Here is an 18,923-nt window from a genome sequence, read left to right as displayed (position 1 = left end):
ATTTAACGTGTACTGGATAGAAAGTAGACATTCCTTTTTTAATTTTAATTTTCCCCCAGATGCCCCTGCCTTTGTAGCTTTATAATTTGGAGGCACCTCAGCTACCTGCCTTCTGGATTTGTGGCCTCAGAGCTGTGTAATTTGGATAATGGAGCTAGAAAAACCTTTGAAAACCTTTGTTGAACAATTATTTCTTCATCTGCACCCTGAGCTTTATTTTATTTGTTCTGCCTGTGATAACTTCATGCGGATGAGCCTACTCTCCTTTTTAAAACAGATCCCAGAGACTTGTCTGCTCACACTGCCCAAAGGAATAGACTGAAGGCTGGCCTACTCATCATCACCATCTTATCTTTCCAGAAGCATCACTGCACAAACCTCTACTTTACCCCTGTGTTCATTCCACCCACTTTCTGTCCTTAGTCCTTACTTGCTTCCTTTTACTTATTTACTTTTATTAAGGTCTTGAAATATACCTTTTAAATATTTAAAACAAAGAGATCAACCGAAGGACTTGTATGCATGCATATAAGCATAACCAATGGACATAAAACTCTGGGGGGTGAGGGCATGTATGGAAGTGGGGTGGGGGGCAATGGTAAAACATGTACACACATAATACCTTAATAAAAAATGAAAAAAAAAAACATTTAAAACAATATTTTTATTGATTTCAGAGAGGAAGGGACAGACAGAAATATAGAAACATAGTGATGGGAATCATTGATCAACTGCCTCCTGCACATCCCTCACTGGGGATTGAGCCTGTAACCTGGGCATGTGCCCTGACCGGAATTGAACTGTGACCTCTTGGTTCATGGGTCAATGCTCAACCATTGAGCCATGTTGACTGGGATATACCTTTTTAAAAAATATATTGATTAGAGAGAGAAAGAAAAAAAAAACCACATTGATTGGTTGGTCCATTTATTTATGCATTCGTTGGTAGATTCCAGTATGTGCCCTGCCTGGGGAATGGATAGCCTTGGCTTAATGGGATGAGCTCTAACCACTGAACAACCCGACCAGGGCCCGAGCAGGAGTGACTTTTAAAATACCTCTCCAGCAGAAGTGACTTGCAGTTTGCACACACTGACACTTAAAATTCCCCCAAGTGTTGAAGAAGTGAACTTAATTATCCATGTGCATAATTTTATGCACACTTGGAAATGGCTGTTCTAATTTCTGCATGAAACCCAGATAAACATTTGGATCAATAATCCAATTTTTCAAAGTTTAAAGTGTCAAGTGTAGAAAATATGAAAATGGGTGAGTAATAATAAACTTTAAGTATGCCACTTCATACATTTATCATTTGTCACAGATATGTCACATTTTTATGCTTAATAGACACTTTTAATTTATAGTTTGCATTTACCAAGTGAGCTTCTCCCCAGGCTCAAAATTCCCTTGGCTGTAAATTTAGTCAACTTGGAAAAGCCAGTAGGGAATAAGCCCAGAAGGAATTCAAATGACTCTCTTTATTAGAGTCGTCATTTCAGCCATTTCAAAAAATGATGCTTTAATCAGAATAGACTGGAAATCAAATTGTGTATTTTGCTCAAATAGGAAACACAATTTAAAGTTTATTCTGGCTATTGGGAGGAAGGGAAGGTGAGCAACATAGCTGGAAAAACCAACACAAACTGTGTTGTGAGGATGAAAACAAATAATAGGAAGTGCCCAGTGTGTCCAGCCTACAGTTCATGCTTATTAAATGAGTTTACCCTAATTCTTTTGCAGATGGTTTCACAGGGTATTTCCCCCCCAATTCAAACCAAAGATGTTTTCAACTACCATGCTAATCTGGACAGAAATCTCATAGTCCCGTTGCCTCCCTGTTCAACAAGAAACCCAGAGTCCTACATTTGTAGCCAGCCTTCCTTCCAGAGACCGCACGTTTCAGATCTCTGATTCTAGCCCCGTTTTTCTTTTGCCATGATTAAGTACTTGATATTTTTTTGTCTGTCCATCACAGCAATTGAACATTAAAATCAAGCTGCTGGGTTTGCACGGGCTTATATCTCCCAGCATTTTAGTCCACATTGCCACCGTTATTTTTGTGTGCCAGCTGTATCAGCCCTTTCTGGATCATTTTATTAAAATGACGTTGTAATAACAAAACAGTCGGTGGAACAGGATTATCTCGAAGGTGCAGCGCATCTCTCCTTCGCAGACACGCGTTTCAACAGGAGAACCAGGGACGGGGCCGGCGGAGCCTGTCCGGCTCCGGGCGCGCGCGGCGGCAGCCTGCGCCTCCCTCCTCCTCCCCCGCGGCCGCCGCCGCGCACGCCCGGACCCGGATCCCGGATTCTCCGCTCCGCAGCTTGGCGCTCTCCCGAGCCGGAGCCGGAGCCGGAGCCGCGGCGTCAGAGGAGGAGGCCGCGGGGGCGGGGGAGGGGCAGTGAGGTCAGCGGCGGCGGCGCGGCCGGGGCGGCGCATGCGCGGAGCCAGCCCCGTGAGTGGCAGCGGCGGCGCGCGGGGGGCGGCGGGCCGGGGTGGGGGAGGGGGCGGGGGCGGGAGGAGGGGGAGCGCGCGGCGGCGGCCGTGTGTGGGCGAGACGACGGCGAGGGTGCGAGGTCTGTGGTGCCGGGCGCCCGAGCGACGCCGGCGCGGGCCTCGCGCGACGGCCACGGTGTGTGGTGCACGCACACCCGCAAACTTCCTCCTCCCCGGCCCGGGAGGCGGGCGCTGAGGGCCGGCGCCGGCGGGCCCGGAACCCACCACAACAACTGGAGCAGCTGTCAAAACTTCGCCGCCGCCGCCCGGCCTGACGCGGCCGCGGGGGAGGGGCGGCCGCGGGAGCGACCCCCGCCCGCCCGGCTCCGGTCCGCCCGCCCGCGTCCCCTCCCCGTGCGGCGCTTGGGGGCGGGGCGCGGGCGGAGACCCCGCCGCCGCCCCTCACCCTCCGCGTCCCCGCCGCGCCCGCACCGGCCCCCGCCCGGCCCCGCCCGCGCCCGCACCTCCCCGCCCGCGGCCCCTCCCTCGCGCCGCCCGCCCCGCCCGCCGCCCCCCGCCCGGCCCCTGCGCGCCGAGCTGCGCGCGCCCGCGCCTATGTGTGTGAGTGCGTGTCCTGCTCGCCCCATGCTGCCGCCGCGCCCGGTACCTGCCGCCGCGCCCGGGGCTGCGGGAGATGCGAGAGGCTGAGCCGCGGAGGAGGAACCCGAGCGGCGGCGGCGGCGGCCGCGGCGGCGGCGGGAGGAGCCCCCCAGGAGGAGGACCGGAATCCATGTGTCTTTCCTGGTGACTAGGATGTCGTCGGAGGAGGACAAGGGCGCGGAGCAGCCGCAGCCGCCGCCACAACCCCCCGAGGAGCCGGGAGCCCCGGCCCCGAGCCCCGCAGCCGCAGACAAAAGACCTCGGGGCCGGCCTCGCAAAGATGGCGCTTCCCCTTTCCAGAGAGCCAGAAAGAAGTAAGTTGAGTGTGAGCCTCCAGGCCGGGAGCCAGCCGCCGCGCCGGGCCGGAGCTGTCACCGCGCGCCCGGCCCGCCGCCCCCGCGCCCGCCGCCCGCGGTGGGGGTGGGGCCGCCGCGCGCCCCCGGCCGGCGCCCGCCCCGCGCCCCGCGCCCCGCGCTCCGCGGCCTCCCGCACCCCCGCCGCCGGGGCGGCCGCCGCCGCACTTTACTTTTTAGTTGTTCCGGGCGCCGCGCTCGCCGGAGCCTCTCTCGGGCGACCCGTGTCGCGGACGCCGCCTGGGCTCCCCGGCTTTTAAAAAGCAAACACGGCGCACACCTGGCGGAGCCGGCGAGTTTATTGTCAACTACAAAGCGCGCCCGGGCCGCCGGCCGAGCTGTCAAACGCCGCGGCCAGGTGGTCCCCGGCGGGGGGCGGGGAGGGGGGAGCGGGGGCGGGCGCGCCGGGCGCCGCTCTCCTTTGTCACCTCCAACTTTCCTGGCCCCCAGACCTGCGCTCTCCTTCCTTCTCCCTCTACTAGGAAGTCGTTTGACTTTTGCCTCCCCTCCCCCCCGGAGCCGCACCGCCCGGCGCCCGGTGCGGGCTGCGCGTGCGGGAAGTTTGGGGAGCGGCCGGCCGCGCCGAGCACGTTCGCTCCCGGGACGCGGGCGAAGCGCTGCCCGACCTCCGTGGAGGTGGCCGGGCCGGGGACAGCCTGGCTGGCTCTGAGCGCGCCCCGGCACCGTGGACTCCATTGCTCGCGGTGGCTGCACGGCAACTTTGCCTGGAAATGAAGACTCGCGTTTTGGTGCCAGGGAGTCGCTCAGCCCTTGTGACTCCTGAGGGTGCCGCGGAAGGTCTGCGGCTGCTCCGAAGTTGTAGGATCGTGTGTGTCGCGTATTCATTTCATTGTACGGTGGTCTACCCAACTGTTGGCAGTGGAAGGGTAGGGTGCACGGATGGAGGAAGGCTGCGCATTTATGGATACCCTTGTGGTGTTGTCCCGGCGAATTCATTTAGTAATATTGTTGCGTTTGCTGATACAGAGTTAAAATAGTAGTGTTAAGTGAGGCGGAGCAGAGCGGGGTTATGGGAAGCTCAGGAAGCTTTCGACTGGAGTGCTTTCCCCCTCTGCTTTCCTTTGGCTGTAAAGACGACTCAGGGCCTTCATCTTGCCTCCATATTTTATTGCCAGCTCTCACCGAGCTGTGACAGATCGTCTGGGAAACAAGTACAAGATGTACATATTATTGCATTAGCTTCTTTGTGATACCGAGTTAGGGTTTGGTTTGCCATTTGCTTTGTAATGTCTGCTATAAAATCCCATTATTACTCCTGTATTAATTGAAATTTGGAGAAGGAAGGTAGAGTTTTGAATAACTTTAAACTTCTTTGCTACTTTTCTTATCCAAAGCAACACATATTAAGCCATATTAGGGTTTTAATTTGATTGTTTCCCATTTCGTTATTTGGAAAGCACTTTTTGGCTTCTTTCTGAACATTAATTTGGGACTATTATATGTTTTATGTTTGTTTTTAAGTTTTTACTCTAGAAAGAGCACACCTATCTGTGTCAAGCCCCTCTTCCATACAAATGGCAAGTGTGTGGGGGCACAGGCGCTTCCCCTGAGATGGAAATGAGCTCACTTTTATTGCAACTTCCAGTGCAGCAGAAGGAAGGCTCATTTGGGGTATTACAACTTCACTACTTTAATTTCTTTTACTATTTTAATTTCTACAGAATATACCCATCTAACAGCATGGGGAATGTTTAGATTTGAAAACGGGTAGGAAATTAACTTGTGGTAACTTGGATGGTCCCAAACTTTTTAGTGAATTCTTTAAAATTAGGTACCTTTTGAAGAGGATGGAATCTCCAATTGTTTTAAAGAGAAATATAAATGGAAACCACTGAGTGAAGTGAAAGCGAAGAGAAGGGTTTTCAGTTGGGTAGTTCTCACAGTATTAGGGTACGTACTTGCAGAACAGACCCTGCATTTCATTGGGTATTGAAGACCCTGAAAGTGAAACTGATACGTAGCAAATGTAAATTGGATTGTAAATGCTAAAACTATTTGCAAATTAATTATGTAAGAAATTAAAATTAATATTCTTTGTGAAATGCGCTGGAAATAGAGGTTTTTAAATTGTCAGTGTTATTTTATTTTAATTTATTTTATTTTTTAAAATATATTTTATTGATTTTATACAGAGAGGAATTGAGAGGGACAGACAGTTAGAAACATCGATGAGAGAGAAACACTGACCAGCTGCCTCTTGCACACCCCCCACTGGGGATGCGCCCGCAACCAAGGTACATGCCCTTGACCGGAATCGAACCTGGGACCTTTCAGTCCGCAGGCCAACGCTCTATCCACTGAGCCAAACCGGTCCCGGCTGTCAATGTTATTTAGATAATCACTATGTGGGTTGTTTTCTGCAGAATATGGATGCATTATGGCACATTAAAATTTTAATCTTTATTGTTGAAAGTGTTACATATGTCCTCCCTTTCCCCCCCCAATTGATTCCCTCTACTCCTTCTCCCCTCTCCCAGGCATCATGACAATTTTTAAACAATGGATTTGTGTATTTGTCTTTGGATTAGAAAAAGTATTGCTAATTATACTTTCTTTGAGTTTGAATTTTTAATAATTAGGTAAACAAATTAAACATCTTACTTTATAATAGATAACTTTTTGACAGATAGTGCCTCAGGCTTATTTAATATTAGACAATTTTAATGTTTTATCAAATTAAAAACACAGGCTATATATTACTGGTTTTACATTATTATTACTTTAAAATTATGTTTACTACTTAAAATCGAGAATTTTGAACTGAAGCTATTAACCTTATAATTTGAAAAGTAGATATATTATATAAGTAGGAATTTCCTGTAGTACAAAAGTCAAGTGAACTTTACATTTGTATAAAAGTTCTTCTTAACAGTAAGGGCTGTCTAATTATTTGGTTATTTGGAGTAATTTTTATCAGAGATACAGGTGTTTATTGGTGAAGAAGTTCCTGCCACAGAGTAGACAACATTCTAGAGGTCTGATTACTTTTCTATTAATATTAAGGAAACTCTTCTGAAAGCTTTGCTTTTTTTTCTTTCTCTTCTCTAGAATATATAAGGTAAGCCAAGAGCATATTCTATCATATTTCTTTGTTGTTAACCCTCACTGAGGATATTTTTCCATTGATTTGTGGGGATAGTGGGAGAGAGAGGGTAAGACCGAGAAACATCGATGTGAGAGAAACACATCGACTGGTTGCCTCCTGAATGAGCCCCATCAGGTACGAGGTACGTGTCTCTGACTGAAATCTGAAATCGAACCCCGGACCCTTTGGTCTGCAGGGCGACACTCCATCCACTGAGCCAAACTGACTAGGGCTCTACTATATTTCTTACCAAGTCAACAGAGTTGATATGAAGGATGGTCTTGGGGTAGCACAAAAGCAGCAGGTGGTGGGGATAGCCTTTCTGAGGCACTGTTCTTTTTTTTTTTTTTTTTTTTTTCCAAAGTAGCAATATCTTTATTTACAAAATATACAGTTTCACAGAAACAGCCAAAGCCAATGAGAGGGGCCTGCTTTTGGGGAGACATCTTTCCCTCCTCACATCATCAGCCACCAACCAAGAGCCCTAGCTGGGCCATGTGAGGCACTGTTCTTGACCCTCTTTACATGAACTCTTTATACCCTGTACCTACAGTAGGTCAATTGCTATTATTACAGGCCACCTTAAAGATTCTTGCTGCAGAAAAATTAGGCACAACTAATGCTGTCATATAAGGGATCAGCAAATATAGCTGGGCTGCCGGTGATGTGAGGCCCCTCCCCCAACAGGTTTTCTCATTTCTGTAGCCGTGAACTTGAAATAGTGACTAAAAAAGCTGATGGGCCCAGTCGACATACTCAGTGGTTGAACGACAGTGCAGGATCTGGTTCAATTCCCCGGTCAGGGAACATGTGTGGGTTTTGGGCTCATTTCCCACTAGGGGCTGTGTAGGAGGCAGCTGATAGGTGAAGTTTCTCTCATTAATGTTCCTATCTCTCCCTTTCCTTTCCAATTTCTCTAAAAATAAGTAAAAACATTTTAAAAAAACTCTGTTGCACAGTATAGTTGAGAGATATTGTTATTTATGCTTTTTGAGATAATACAACTATGTAGTCTTTATGATAGTAATTCTTTTTATTTTATTTAAAAAATTAGATAAATGGACATTTTCAGTAGTTACTGGCCTCTGGAACTTAATGGGCACTGAAATTTTTTTTTTTTTTTTTTTTAAATATATTTTATTGATTTTGTACAGATAGGAAGGGAGAGAGATAGAGAGTTAGAAACATCGATGAAAGAGAGTCATCGATCAGCTGCCTCTTGCACACCCCCTACTGGGGATATGCCCGCAACCAACGTACATGCCCTTGACCGGAATCGAACCCGGGACCCTTCAGTCCCCAAGCCGACGCTCTATCCATTGAGCCAAACCGGTTTCGGCATGAAATGTTTTAATTTATTTGAAAAAGCTGGTCCAGGAACCGCATGTGTTGTCTAACGTGACCCTGCTCCTGTTTGTCTTACTCATGGAATCTCTAGTCTTTGAAAATATGGTGTGAGTTTTTCTAAAATCCTCACGTGAGGATGTTTTTTCATTGATTTTTAGAGTGGAGGAGAGAGGGAAAGACAGAGAGAATTATAAATGTGAGGGAAACATCGATTGGTTGTCTCTTGGCACGAGCCCTGGCCCTGGGGAGCCTGCAAACCGAGGTTTGTGACCCTGACTAGAATTGAACCCAGTACTCTTCAGTTCAAAGGCTGACTTTCTCTCCACTGAGCCAAAACGGCTAAGGTGAGAATACAATGTCTTTAGTCAAATATAGAATTTCTAGTAAGTATATTGGTGGTTATTAATATGTAAACTTGATAAACAAGATTCTCATGTAAATATAAGTCTCACAAGCTTACTTTCCCATTCTGAAAGTAGTGCTTTAATACATTTTCCCATTATATCAGTTAATTCCACCATGCCAGATGTGTAGTCAGTTTGCACAATGACCAGGCACACTGCTCCACCCTTACCTTTCCCCTACCTTTTTGCAAAATTGCACCTTCTTCCCCCCACAATCAGATTTCCTCTGGGCAGATAGTACTTGTTCAACCTTGTGTTCGCCAGCCACTCACCGTGGTGCCCGAGGGGCTTCCACGGAGCCTTCCAGTCCTTCCAAACGGGACCGGTCAGTTTTTATTCCAGAGAGCCTGCCTGCCTGCCTGCCCGCCCGCTCTCTGTGTGCTTTCCTGTGGGGCCTGTGAGATCCCTGACGGGATTGGCTAAATTTTTAGTCTTTGAGATGTTTGGACTAAACATAGCTGATATAGAATAAACTTTCTGGTCATTGTGTGTGTGTTCCTTTTTTCTTCATTGTTTTGGCCCATCTTTTCATGTCAATAAACATATTCTCTCTTAAATTTTTTTTTTTTTTTTTTATCATGTTTGTGCTAAAGTGGCTATTTTCAGAACTTCTTGGCAATATAAATTGCAGAAGTTATTGAGTGAAGTAGGGGTGATCTTTTTTTTTTTTTTTTTTTTCTTGTGATGGCATAAGCTTGTGGTTAGTGTAGAGTCTACATTGTAGACCAATCTTGAATTAGTAATTGGAAGTGTCATTTTCTCTATTTGCAGAATTTGGAGGACTTCAGAACACAAGAGAAGCAGGAATGACACAGCTTTTTTTGTACTTTGTCTAGAAAAAAACCTGTAAAAGATAGGAAAATTGTTAGACTTTGCTTCTGCTGTTAATTTTTGTGGGAGCAGTAGCTATGTATGCTGCACAAATGCTGAAATTGTTTAAGAAGTTTCATTCACGTTATTCACAGAGCATGTATGTAATATGCTGGGATGTGGACAGTCAGCCTGGACGAAAGTTTACTGTGGCCAAGAGGGGTCTGCAAAGATTTGGAGGAAGCAGTACTTGCATTAGACCTTGAAGGATCAACAGGATTTAGCCTAGTAGAGTGAGAAGAAAGTGAGCGTTGGAGGTGGGTAGCAATGTGATTAAAATTATTGAGGACTGAGGAAAGTGTTAAAGGTGTTTTCTTAGAGTGTGACTAGAACAAGAGGCTTACTGTGGGGATTAGGGCCAGGCTGTGATGGTTCTTGCATGCCACCCTAATGAGTTTGTGCTTTATGGTCCCGGAGTTATAAACTGTTTACAAGGACCAGGTAGGTAATTTAAATGAGTTGCTTGCGGCTTGTAAGATCCTGAATGACAGCTGACACTGAGGCCTGTGGGGAAAATGGTGAATGAACTCGTGGAGAGTCCCAGGAGCCCCTGGGCCTTGCCTATGTGCAACCCATAGACAGTTCTGGCTGGTGGTTGCCATGTGAGACTGGGAGATGTTGTTGCTAGATACTCTGGTTTTAGGTGAAATCTCTTGATTTTTAAGTATTTTCAGTTAATTAAGATCCACAGCACTATTTGGGACTGGGTACACCTTGTGGGCTAGGTTTATCTGTGGCCCGTGGGTGTGCTGCAGGTCTTCAATCCATGTTTGATGCCCCAGGTTATTTTATGGTGTAAATTAATGCTTTGAAAGCAGATATTTGGAGTCTTCCTAAGGACAGGATGCTATTAAATTACTTCGTATTCATTACTTTATTGAATGAAGGTATCTAATACTTGATTTGATGATAGCTATTTTAGGAAAACCACCCTGATGTTAATATGCGGAGAGGACTTACCTGGAGGCAGAGAGAAAAGGCTCTTGCAGTAGTCACAGAATGAGGTAATCAGGGCAGAGGGTAGACTGTTGGTAGTATGGTTGGAAAGGAACAGGGATTTCAGTCAATGCAGAGGAGGAATTTCAAAGTACCTGACATAGAGGTCTAGAGGATGGAAATATCTGGGAGTACTGGGATGTAGAGTTGGAGTTTAGGAGGCAGATTAGAATAGGCGGTTAAAGGTGTGATTTATCTGAATCTGAGAAAATGGAGAGTAGAAAATAGTAAAAGGATTAAAATATTTACCCTTGAGAGATAGGGGTAAAGGGACCCAAAAAGTCCGTAAAAATGAGAAAGGAAATCAGAATATAATTCCCAGTATAAATGGGCAAGTATGCACATATGTACAAGGATGCTCATGGCAGCTGAGACAAGTAGAAAAACAGTAGAGAAGAATTGGTAACAACAAAATACCCGTCAGTGGACAGCCCTGTGGTTTTTGTCAGGACAGAGGGGTAGAGTAGACCTGTGGGTACCCAGGTCTGTGATAACTTGTTGATTTGAGGAAGCAGTTTCCAAGAGATGCAAAGCAGTAAGTTTAGAACTTTTTTTTTTTTTTTTTTGTAAAAAGCCCAAACTATATATTTTGTGCATAGAAAATGATTTGGAAGGATACATAATAAACATGAGTACTTCTGGGGAGTATATACTTTCGATGCAATTTAAAAAAAAATACTTTTATTCAAGTATAAGTACAATCTTAGTGGTTTATATTGGTTTCAGATGTACAACATAGTGATTCAACATTTTTATATCTTACTCTGTGAATTCTTTTTCTTCTTCTTTTTTTTAATCCTCACCCGAGGATATTTTTCCACTGATTTTTAGAGAGTGCAAGAGAGAGAAATATCATCGTGAGAGAAACACATGGATTGGTTGCCTCCTGCATGAGTCCCGACCAGGGCCCCTGCCAGGGAGGAGCCTGCAACCGAGGTATGTGCCCTTGGCCCAAATCAAACCTGGGACTCTTCAGTCTGTAGGCCGACACTATTCACAGCCAAATCAGCTAGGGTTCGATGTAATTTTAAAGCAGCCAATACATGGCTCAGTGGTGAAGCATTGACCTATGAACCAGGATGTCAGGGTTCAATTCCCGGTCAAGACACATACATGAGTTGTGGGCTTGATCCCTAGTAGGGGGCTTGCAGGAAGTAGCCAATCAATGATTTGCTTGCATCATTGATGTTTCTATCTCTCTCCTCCTCCTCCTTCCTTCCTGAAATCAATAAAAATATAAAAAAGCTAGGTGAGCCGAAACCGGTTTGGCTCAATGGATAGAGCGTTGGCTTGGGGACTGAAAGGTCCCGGGTTCAATTCCGGTCAAGGGCATGTACCTTGGTTGCGGGCATATCCCCAGTAGGGGGTGTGTAAGAGGCAGCTGATCGATGACTCTCTCTCTCATTGATGTTTCTAACTCTTTATCTCTCTCCCTTCCTCTCTGTACAAAATCAATAAAATATATTAAAAAAAAAAAAAAAAAAGCTAGGTGATTTTTGAACAATGTGGGGATTGGGCACAAACTCCCTGCACAGTAAGAAAATCTAAAAAGAAATTCTTTTCATTGATTAGAGAGAGAGAGAGAGAAAGAAACAGAGAGAAACATCAGTATGTTCCACTTAATTATGCATGCATTTGCACTCATTGGTTAATTCTTACATGTGTCTTACTAGGGATCGAACCCAAAACATTGGTGTATCAGGATAATTCTCTAACCAACTGAGCTACCCGGCAGAGCTATATATATTATACACTACGTTCTTACAATAAAGTAAACTAGAGAAAAATGTTATTAAGAAAATCATAAGGAAGAGCAAATAAATACATTTACAGTATTTATTGAAAAAAATTCAGTATAAGTGGACCCGTGCAGTTCAAACTCATGTTGTTAAAGGGTCAACTGTAATTTAAAACTTTAGTCTTGTTTTACAAATGAGAAAACCAGGTTGTGGGGACACCACCAATTCTTGAGCCAAGATGTTCTGAATTCAAATCCTGGGTCCATCACTTATTAACTGTGTTTGACTTTGGGAAGTTACTTGACTCTTTTTTGCCTTTGTTACCTCATCTGCAAAATGGACATATGAGTACACCCAATTTGGATGGTTGTGAATTTATATGTGTCTAGAATTCAGAACAGTGGCACAAACTAAGTGCTATTAAGAGTGCTTTTTAAGAATTTGCTGTTATTGTTTTTGCCACTGTCATCAATTATCAATCAAGTGTTTGCCTGGAATCATGGGACCTGCTAGTGACAAACATGTGATAAGATACCAAACTCTCTAAAAATGCCATGGCATAAAATAAGGTAGTAGTTATTGGGATTCTGGAGTAAAGATTTCCTTTTTATACAGCTGTCCTTAATAAAGAGAAAAATAAGATAAAAAAATCTAGGTCAGCCTTAACTGGTTTGGCTCAGTGGAGAGCATCTGCCTGCGGACTGAAGGTTCCCAGGTTCGATTCCAGTCAAGGGCATGTGCCTTGGTTGTGGGCACATCCCCTGTAGGGGTTGTACAGGAGGCAGCTGATTGATGTTTCTCTCTCATTGATGTTTCTAACTCTCTATCCCTCTCCCTTCCTCTCTGTAAAAAAAAATTAATAAAGTATATTAAAAAAAAACCTAGGTCAGCAGAAATTTCTATAGAATATTTCATATTATGAGTAACACATGAAAAGCAACCACAGTAATTCTATAGAAGCTATATGTATGGTAATGTTATTACAGGATCATTTCAAAAATTTTCATTACCCAGAGTTATTAATGCTTTCATAGTGATCTTTGGTTAGGTCTCTCTAAATTAGACTTACAATAAAGTGGGGGTTTTTATTTTTCAAAGAATATATTTTTATTGATTTCAGAGAGGGAAGGGAGGGAGGGGAGGAGGGGTGGGGAGAGAGAGAGAGAGAGAGAGAGAGAGAGAGAGAGAGAGAGAGAGAGAGAGAGAGAGGGAGGGAAACATCAATGATGAGAGAATCATTAATTGGCTACCTCCTACACGCTCCCCACTGGGGATTGAGCCTGCAACCTGGGCATATACCCTGACCAGGAATTGAACCTTGACCTCCTGGTTTCAAAGGTCGACACTCAACCACTGAGCCATGCCAGCTGGGCTGTAAGGTGGTTTTAAAGTGACTTTTTAAATGTTTTTTTATGCTTAGGTCACTTTTAATCCATTTATGCAATCCATTTATATCAGAGGTAATAGTTGATGGTCATAGTGAAGTCTGTGTGTTTTGTTTTTAATTCCATCTTAAGTGAAGCCTAGCAAAAACTTCCTAATTTCCTGATCTTTGGGATACTGATGACATCATGAACCTTGTGTTTGGAGTAAGCACCTAGTTGCATATAAAGTAACAATGTACTTAAAGAGTTATAGAATTTAAAGACTAGCTGAGAATTCTGAGAACGTTTAGTAGTCTATCCCCTCATTTTATGGGTTGCTGAGCCCTAGAGAGATTACAGCATGCCTAGAGAGATTAAAGTCATACATCAGGTGTTAACTATCGGTAAATAAAGGGGAGGAGGTAGTCTGTTACATTGGTGACTCCCAGGGAGCGAAGCTACTGGACTCATGCTATTGAACCCGGTATCTTGGCTAGCTTTGGGACTCACTTTGCCCAATATAATGCAGCAGAAATGACACTGCTAACTTTTGGGGCCACGTTTTAAGAAGGCTGGAACTTCCACTCTTGCAAGCTTGGAGCCCTGAGTTGTCATGCAAGAAGCTAGATCATACCCTGCTGAGGAATCCACGTGGAATAAGGAAACAGGGAGGCCCAGCTATCCCCCTGTCCCAGCTGAGTTCTGCCCGCAGTCAGATGACCACCAGTAAGATCAGCTGAGGAGCCAGCCTGCGAGCCTTGCCCAGATTGCAAAATTATGAATAAATAAAATTGTGTGGTTTACATTTGTTAGTTTTTATGGTGGCTTGTTAAATAGCTATATAGATTGAAAGCAGATGATTTTGGGAATTAAGGGATTCTGAGAACAAAAATATATTTGACATGTGTATGATAAAAATCATCATTTTTCACCTTCTTTTACTGAGATAGTTCAATGATGTTGTCCCCTACCCTCTGTTCCTCATTTCACTAAAGGCATTTTGAAATAGAGATGGTCATTGCATCCACATCGCATTAAAAAACAAAAAACAAAAAAACACACAAAAAAAACCAATGGCCAAAGACAATCCCTTTCTTTAAAACACTCTAAGAAATACCATAGGCTTCAGCTTGTGTGTAATTGGCTGGAATGTAGCCATATGACCATATGTAGCTGCAAAGGAGGCTGGGTTTGTAGTCCTTAGCCTAGTCCCGTGGTCGGCAAACTGTGGCTCGCGAGCCACATGCAGCTCTTTGGCCCCTTGAGTGTGGCTCTTCCACAAAAATTCTACGGCCTGGGCGAGTCTGTTTTGAAGTAGTGGCGTTAGAAGTTTAAGTTTAAAAAATTTAGCTCTCAAAAAAAATTTCAATAGATGTACTATTGATATTTGGCTCTGTTGATTAATGAGTTTGAGTCCATTGCTGCCTAGAATAGATTTAGAGTGCGATTACCAAGGGTGGGTGTGGACACTGCAGAAGTATCCAACAGTCTTTACCATGTGGAGTAAGGAAACAGAGCAACCGGTTTATGTCCATAGGTCTAGTGAGAGAGATGAATTTGAACACTGGAGATGCAGATTGATTTTATATTGAGGGCCAGTCCCAATTCAGTGATAGTGATTGCTTGCAATGCTCTGTTGAACCAGAGTTCCTAATTTTTTGGCTCCAGCAGGGAAAGGAAGTAGAAGTATTTGTTTTTGGGTAAATAAGGGAGTGATAACATGCTGTCATTTTCACATTACCCATGTACACCTTAGCTTTTTATTGTGTACGGTTACTTTACTTCTAAAAATATTTTTATAATTTTTTATTATTATGCTAACCTTTAGACTTTTTTCCTTTAAAAAAAATGTCCTAAAATGTATTCCATATTTTAGGAGTTTGTTAATAAGTCTGAGTCCCAACTTTGTGCAGAACATTCTCCAAACTGGAGATGATGATGATGATGTAGAGAAATATTGAACTCTTTATGTGTATGTCAGAATGTCTAGAATATACTGTGGAAACAAGGAGCTTCAGTTCTTAGTGGCTCAGTCAATCGGGGTGTATTTCTTACACTTTTAGGATGGGCCGGTGGAGGAGCTGTACAACATCTACACCGGGCTGAGGGAGCGCTCTCTCTGTCCTCCCGTTCTTGTCAAGGGAGGAAGAGGACAGCAGGGTAGACAGTGCTCTAGCTTTTTAAAATTAACTTGACTGAAGGAATGGGGTGAGTGAGGATCTAGGCACAACTGGGCTGCCCAGTGTTATTTCATTTGATATTTTTAACAGTCACATGCAGTAGAATCATTAGGTATAGCTTTACAGGTGAAGGAGCTAAGTTTCAGGAAGATCACTTAGTGTTTGAATCCAGGTGTGTCTGACTCTGGTCTTTGCTTTTTAAAGAACTCCAGTCCAGCTTTCAGCTAGAACATGAAAAAGGTCTGAGAATCTAATGTATAACATGGTGGTTATAGTTGATAATCATGTAACACTTTGTTACATGATTGAAATTTGCTAAGAGACTGGAACTTAAATATCCTCACCAGAAAATGAAGATAAATATATTATGTGATGGATTTATTAATTAACTAGATGGGAGGAATCCTTTCACAGTATTTGTGTACAGTATTTCAAATCATCATGATATACAGTTTTAAATATCTTATAATTTTGTCAGTTACACCTCAGTAAAGCTGAGGAAAAAAATGCCCATGCACAAAAGAGAAATTGCAGCCCTGTATGTGAGAAAACGAGGAAGGGAAAGTAACTTGGGAATTCCAAAATTTAACTGTAGGTAATAGGGAGCCATTGAAAATTTTACATAGTTACATTGTCTCTTGGTTAGAAAAATAACCTTGGCAACAAGAGGGAAGATGGTATGTAGGAGGCATATATCCCATTTGTCATTTAAAAAAAATTGATTTCAGAGAGGAAGGAAGAAGGAGAGAAAGATAGAAACATCAAAGATAAGAGAGAATCATTGATCTGTTGCCTTCCACATGCTCCCCACAGGGGATGGAGCCCAAAAGAACTGGTTTGTGCCCTAGCTAGGAATCAACTATGACCTCTTGGTTCGTAGACCGATGCCCAACCACTGAGCCACATTGGCAGACACCTTATTTGTCTCGTTACACAGGGACCAGAATGAAAGCCCAAGTGATTTTTTTTTCAATCAAGAAATAGTATTTGCCTAACTTTCAGTTTCAAGTTATTCAATCCCAGAACCAGAAAGAACTTCAAAGTCATCTATTCTAGTGTCTTCAATTTATGGGTCTAAAATGACATGCCAACAGGCAAATTTGACATCTAAGGTTATATTATTGGGAGACAATAGTCTTTTTTGCCAATAAAAGAAGGTAAATACCTATGGTAGGTTCCATTAGCTAGCAACCAAGTGTTACTATCTCGAGGATATTTTTCCATTGCTTTTTCTTTTCTATTTTTTTTAAATATATATTTTATTGATTTTTTACAGAGAGGAAGGGAGAGGGATAGAGAGCTAGAAACATCGATGAGAGAGAAACATCGACCAGCTGCCTCCTGCACAACCCCTACTGGGGATGTGCCTGCAACCAATGTACATACCCTCGACCGGAATCGAACCTGGGACCTTTCAGTCCGCAGGCCAACGCTCTAGCCATTGAGCCAATGCCCAACCACTGAGCCACATTGGCAGACACCTTATTTGTCTCGTTACAGGAACCAGAATGAAAGCCCAAGTGATTTTTTTTTCAATCAAGAAATAGTATTTGCCTTTGTATTTGGTTTCGGCTCCATTGCTTTTTTGAAATAGTGGAGGGAATAGGGAGAAACTTCTAGAGAGAAACATGGAAGTGAGAGAGATTCATCCATTGGTGTCTCCCACAGAGGCTGGGACCAGGGCTGTGGGTGGAGCCTGGAATTGAACTTAGTACCTTTCAGTCTGAGGGCCTATGCTCTATCTACTGAGCCAAACTTGGTAAAAAATCAATAAAATATATTTTTTTAAAAAATTATCCTATTATGGGGGATGTCTTATTTTTGAGTCACAAAGTTCTGTGTGTGTGTGTGTGTGTGTGTATGTAAATATATATATATATATATATATATATATATATATATATATATGTAAAAGCCTAAGTGACCATCATGACCCAACGACCAGAATGACCGGTCGACCAGTTGCTATGATGCATACTGACCACTAGGGGGCAGATGCCCCCTCAGCCAATCTCCTGTGGCCCACTGGTGTCGGCATTCCAATGTCATTTCCTTCTGTGCCCGGCCCAGTGACCATTGCCTTCTCTCCTGACTCCAGTGGGGCCTTGGGCCTCAGGTTGGGATGGGGAACCAGGGGTGGGTGGTGATGGATGCGACCCCTTTTCCAGGGGGCTGAGGGCCAGCTCCCTCCTTGGGGTTGGCAGCCACTTCCCTGGCCAGTAGGCTCTGATTGGCCCATGGTTCCTCTCCTTGTCTCTCTCCCCTGGCTTGCTGGCCCTGCTTGGTCCAGTCTTGATCAGTCCTGATCGGCTAGGCCTAGGGACCCCACCCATGCACAAATTCGTGCACCAGGCCTCTAGAGTGTATATTAGACTTTTTTTTTTTTTTAGCCAACAAAACTGAGAAGGTTCCTAGATTTCCCATATACCCTGTGCCCCCACACATGCATAGCCTCCCCCATTATCAGCATCTCCCACCAGAGTGGTACATTTGTTATAACTGATAACCTACAGTGACACATTTTTGTCACCCAGAATCCATAGTTTGATGTGAAATTTCACTTTTGGTGTTGTACATGCTAAAGATTTTTAACAAATGTATAATGACATGTATCCATTTTTATGATATCTAGAGTACTTTACTTCCCTAAAAATCCTTTGTATTCCAATTATTTATCCCTTCTTTCTCCCTAACACTTTTTTTTAACTCTCTATAGTTTACCTTTATATATTTTTGATACAAGTCCTTTGATACATGTTCCAACTCTGTAGCTTATTCTTTTAATTTTTAAGTAGTATCTTTTGAAATGCTGATGTTTCTAATTTTGATAAAGTCCAAATTATCATTTTTTCCCTTATGAATTATGCTTTTGGTTTCATATTTAAGAGCTCTTTGCCTAACCCAAGATAGAAAAGATTTATGCTTACTTCTCTAAGCTTTTATAATGTTAGGTTTCACATTAAGGCTACTGCTTACATACATGTAGAGTTAATTTTTGGGGATGGTGTGAGGTAAAGTATGAATTTATTTTGCAAATGGACAAACAGTTGTTTCAGCACCATTTGTAGAAAAGACTGTCCTTTCCTCATTGTACTGTTACTACTCCTCTTTTGAAAATCACTTGAATGTAAATGTGGGTTTATGACTGGATTCTCTTCTGTTCTTTTGATCTGTGTGTCTGTCCTTATGCCAATACTACAGTAACATGATTACTATAGATTTATTATAAGTTTTGAAATCAGGTAGTGTAATTTCCTCAGTTTTGTTCTTTTCCAAAATTGTTTTGCCTATACAGGTTCCATATAAATTTTATGGTTAGCCTGTCAACTTTACAAAAAAATCTTTGGGACTTTTGATAGGGATTACCTTACTCTTCCAATTATGAAATCGTGTATTTCTTCATTTTGATCTTTTAATTTCAGCAATATTTTGTAATTTTCAGTGTATTATATATGCCTTGTTTTT

The 18,923-nt window shown here is 43.6% G+C and overlaps 1 protein-coding gene across 12 annotated transcripts in view; it reads left to right on the top strand.

The window, feature by feature from the left end:
* The first annotated feature begins 2,990 nt into the window (after positions 1 to 2,990).
* KMT2C (lysine methyltransferase 2C) overlaps positions 2,991 to 18,923 on the top strand; it is a 244,175-nt gene continuing 228,242 nt past the window's right edge. For 7 of the 12 annotated variants that reach the window (XM_084897474.1, XM_084897473.1, XM_084897481.1 and 4 more), the window contains exon 1: positions 2,995 to 3,413. In XM_084897474.1, the coding sequence (XP_084753600.1) occupies positions 3,253 to 3,413 (161 nt within the window). In that variant the 5' untranslated portion in view covers positions 2,995 to 3,252. Of the gene's footprint in view, positions 3,414 to 18,923 lie in introns of all 12 variants that reach the window. The other 5 variants (XM_084897475.1, XM_084897482.1, XM_084897478.1 and 2 more) reach the window with 2 other exon arrangements.

The sequence above is a fragment of the Pipistrellus hanaki genome, assembly GCF_964339955.1.
Source record: "Pipistrellus hanaki genome assembly, chromosome: 10".
In the NCBI taxonomy this organism is placed as follows: Eukaryota; Metazoa; Chordata; class Mammalia; order Chiroptera; family Vespertilionidae; genus Pipistrellus; species Pipistrellus hanaki.
Note: the sequence above shows the minus strand (reverse complement) of the source record. Positions and strands in the feature narration are given on the sequence as shown.